The following is a 4,083-nucleotide window of genomic DNA, read 5'->3' as shown; positions in this document are numbered from 1 at the left end:
CAGGGCTGTGGTGGCATTTAGGATGGCCAAGAATACCTCCCTTCTGGCCCTCAGCTGATGCTCAGGAAGGAGCTGTCTGTCTCACAGATTTTCCACCACAGTTTACAAGCACGAGCACACAGCTAGGATCACTCCAGGCACCTTGGTCATCCCTGAGTGTCTATGTGTGAGCAGTGCAGTCCCTGTTAAATAAAGAGCAAGGATTCAGATGAGGGGCTCACACACAGACACCTCACTGTGTACATCTGAACTCAGCTAAGAGGACTCCCTGCTCTCACGGTTCTGTGAGGAACTGATCCCATTTCAGCCTCAGGTTTTCCATCAGCGGATGAGATGAATAACTCTAGGGTTAGGATGAGAGGGTCTGATATTAACAGGACATATGGAAATGGCTTTAAAATAAAAAGGGGTGACTAAGGTTTGATATTGGAAAGGCATTTTTTACACACAGGCACTGGAAAATGTTGCCAAGAGTAGTTGTGGAGGCCCATACCTGCAGGCATTCAAGGTCAGGTTGGTTGGGATCCTGGGCAGCCTGTTCTGGTAGATGGCAACCCTTTCCATGGCTGGGGGGCTAGAACTAGGTGATTTTTCAAGTCTCCTCCACACTATGCCGTTCTATGATTCTGTAATGTTATGACTTAGAGCTTTTTAGCGGCTGTTTCCAGATTTGGCATTTGCTTCTCTCATGGTCAAACATCTTTTTCTAGGAACAACCATGCTTGTGGAATCCAGTGGACATGTGGTAATTAACTGAGCTGACTGTGTAGGACGTTCTGCAGTGATGACCCTGCTGTCCCTGAGGAGATGTCATCTCTGGAGACCAATGGAGGTCTCCATGGAGAGAAGGAAATCCCATCCTGTGCTGCTGAGCTGGGCCAGGCTCCTGGGACACAGGGATCTCATACAAGTGGGCAGCACTGCAGAGGAACAACTCCTCTGCACAGCACAGCCAAGCAAGGTTAGGGGCATGATCTGCAGGTAACAGAGAGAGGAGAGAAGAAAGAGAGCTTACACGCTGTGTGGCACATTAGCAGACTGTGTGCTCACGGAAGAAGCATTTCTCACAGCCCTTGACAAGGTAAGTCTCTGGCTGCAGCAAATGAAGAGGCTTTTCCTGCAGGGATCACTAAATTTGGGACATCCCAGTGCAGCTCAGGCTGCATAAACTGTTTCTTTATTATGGATAAAGAACTGCTCCAGCTGAGGGTTTCCATGCTGCAGGATCAGAGCACAGCCCAGGGGCTGCAGCCGGGTGCCCAGGGCTGTCCTGCAGAGCAGGTCCCTGCTGTGCCTCAGGGGCTGTGTGCCAGGGCAGGGACTCTGCTGCCTGCCAGGCTCAGCACTGAGCACTGAGCACTCAGCATTCAACCTGCCAAGGGAGCTGCCCAGGGCGCTGCGGGGTGATGTGTGGGGGAAGGAGCCCCCCAGAAGGGCAGGGCTGGGCAGGGGCCTTCTGCTGCCACAGCTGCTGCCTGGGGCAACGGGATCACGGCTTCTTTGCATCCCAGAGAGTTTCCAAGGGCACTTTGCAAGAGGAGAGACAAGACAGGGATTTTCCCATACCTGTCCTTAGGGAAAGATAATGAGTTGGACACAGAATTCTGAAAGGAGTTGTGAAATATGAACACATCTCTGAGAATCTTAAACTATCTGTTTCTCAGTCTGCAGTTATATGAACAACCTCCCCATGTGCTTTCAGCCTCTTTTCTCCCAAAGGACAGCACCAGCTGAAATTATCGTAATTCTCTGCAGACATGTATAAAGCACTTATCCTGAAAACAGGCAGCTTTCTCTAACAGAAAGTGAAGTGCATAGAGTTTGGGATGGGCACTCTGAGTGCAGAAGGGGTAAAGACATGAGACATGGAAATCACTTGTAAGAGTAAAATATCCTGGATATGATTAGGGAATGAGAGGAAAGTAAGAGCTCTTTCAGCTTCTACTTCTTAAGGTGCAGTAAAGCTCATTAAAATAAACTCATGCTATGGAGATAAATGAACATTTTCCATACACATAGAAAAACTTCTATATAATGGTGGGAAGAGTTTCTGTGTGAATGGTCTTGACTTGTCATTATTTTCTGCACTGTGAACAGGACTCCAGGCCCAGGAACTGCAGATGCCCAACAGCAGCTCCATCAGCGAGTTCCTCCTGCTGGCGTTGGCAGACACGCGGCAGCTGCAGCTCCTGCACTTCTGGCTCTTGCTGGGCATCTACCTGGCTGCCCTCCTGGGCAATGGCCTCATCAGCACAGGCGTAGCCTGCCACCACTGCCTGCACACCCCCATGGACTTCTTCCTCCTCAACCTCGCCCTCCTCGACCTGGGCTGCATCTCCACCACTCTCCCCAAAGCCATGGCCAATGCCCTCTGGGACATCAGGCACATTTCCTATGCTGGATGCGCTGCTCAGGTCTTTTTTTCTTTCTCTTCTTCATCTCAGCAGAATATTGCATTCTCACCATCATGTCGTATGACCGCTACGTTGCCATCTGCAAGCCCCTGCACTATGGGACCTTGATGGACAGCAGAGCTTGTGCCACCATGGCAGCAGCTGCCTGGGGCACTGGGGTCCTTAATTCCCTGCTGCACACTGCCAATACATTTTCACTGCCTCTTTGCCAAGGCAGTGCAGTGGATCAGTTCTTCTGTGAAATCCCCCAGTTTCTCAAGCTCTCCTGCTCACAGTCCTACCTCAAAGAAATTTGTCTTCTTGTGATCAGTGCCTCTTTAGCATCTGGGTGCTTTGTATTCATTGTTTTGTCCTATGTGCAGATCTTCAGGGCCATGCTGAGGATGCCCTCTGAGCAGGGACGGCACAAAGGCTTCTCCAAGTGCCTCCCTCACCTGGCCGTGGTCTCCCTGTTTCTCAGCACTGCTTTTTTTGCCCATCTGAGGCCTGCCTCCCTCTCCTCCCCATCCCTGGACCTGGTAGTGTCATTTCTGTACTCGGTGGTGCCTCCAGCAGTGAACCCCCTCGTCTACAGCATGAAGAACCAGGAGCTCAGGGATGCAGTGAGGAAAATGATGTCACGGTCACATTTCAGTGGGGATAAATTTATCCTCTGTCATAACAAATGATTCCCAGTCTGTCCCCTAACACACCTATGTTATTTTTTTTTAATGTTTAAAATATTTAATTATATTAATAGATACATTTTTCTTTGCTGTTCATATATATGCGTAATTATCATTAGTGGTTATTGTGTTCCTAAACATGTGTTTGGATTCCAATCACTTCTCTGAGGCATCATCCTGCTTTCTTTCTCCTGGAGCCCACAGGAACTCGGGGTCAGTGCTGACTCTCTCACAGCCTCTGTGTTCCATCTCTGTATCTGCAGGCAAATGAGAGGCCAGCAGGTTCAGTGGTCATGATATGGGCTGGATTAGCAAAAGGATCAATGTATTAGTATAAGGATCAATATATTACATTAGCAGAACGAATCAGTGTGTACTCATCTTAAATGTTACCAGTTTAGCTTTGCTTCGTGTGTGAACAGCCCTGTTTTTATCACTTCTGTTTCACAGAAGCACTGCAATCACATTTGTTTGCCTCCGCCAGGTGCAAGGACTTGTTCTTGAGTTTGGTATGAACTGTTGGCAGTTATAGTGCACCAAGACAGAAAGCTGCTGATTGTGCAAAACAAGCAATGGAAATTTGCCAAACTGGGGGAAAGGAGCTAAAAGGTGAGCCAGGGTGCACCATGATGAAGAGGAAGATGAACTAAAGGGGAGGAAGTAGGTGCTGTGAGAAGGAGGACGTGCGGTATCAGGGGCTGTGCTGGGGGCACATCTATGTACCACTGCACGCATGCTGCCACACAGTGCCTGCACTGAGCTGCCACGGGCTGCCTGTGGGGTGATGGGGCCGGGCTGTCCTGCAGAGGGGAAGGCACACGGAGCCTCCTGCTGCAGGGCTGGGACCCCAAAATCAGCCTGGAACTCAGCGCCCAGCTGTGCTGTGCTCACCTTGCCTGGCTCCCAGGTGCCTCCTATGCTGCTCTGTCACTGCCCCTCCCCTACAGGATGGGAGAGAAAACAGAATTCAACAATTCCTGGTTTGAGGGAAAAGGTGCTTTATT

At 49.8% G+C, this 4,083-nt stretch overlaps 1 protein-coding gene across 1 annotated transcript; it reads left to right on the top strand.

The window, feature by feature from the left end:
• Window positions 1-2,467: 2,467 nt before the first annotated feature.
• On the top strand, window positions 2,468-3,082 carry LOC116241167 (olfactory receptor 14J1-like). Its single transcript, XM_031611782.2, has one exon. The coding sequence runs from the start codon at window positions 2,468-2,470 to the stop codon at window positions 3,080-3,082; it is 615 nt and encodes a 204-aa protein (XP_031467642.2).
• Window positions 3,083-4,083: the final 1,001 nt, after the last annotated feature.

The sequence above is a fragment of the Phasianus colchicus genome, chromosome 16 (genome assembly GCF_987193195.1).
Source record: "Phasianus colchicus chromosome 16, bPhaCol1.hap1.1, whole genome shotgun sequence".
NCBI classification, from domain to species: domain Eukaryota; kingdom Metazoa; phylum Chordata; class Aves; order Galliformes; family Phasianidae; genus Phasianus; species Phasianus colchicus.
Note: the sequence above shows the minus strand (reverse complement) of the source record. Positions and strands in the feature narration are given on the sequence as shown.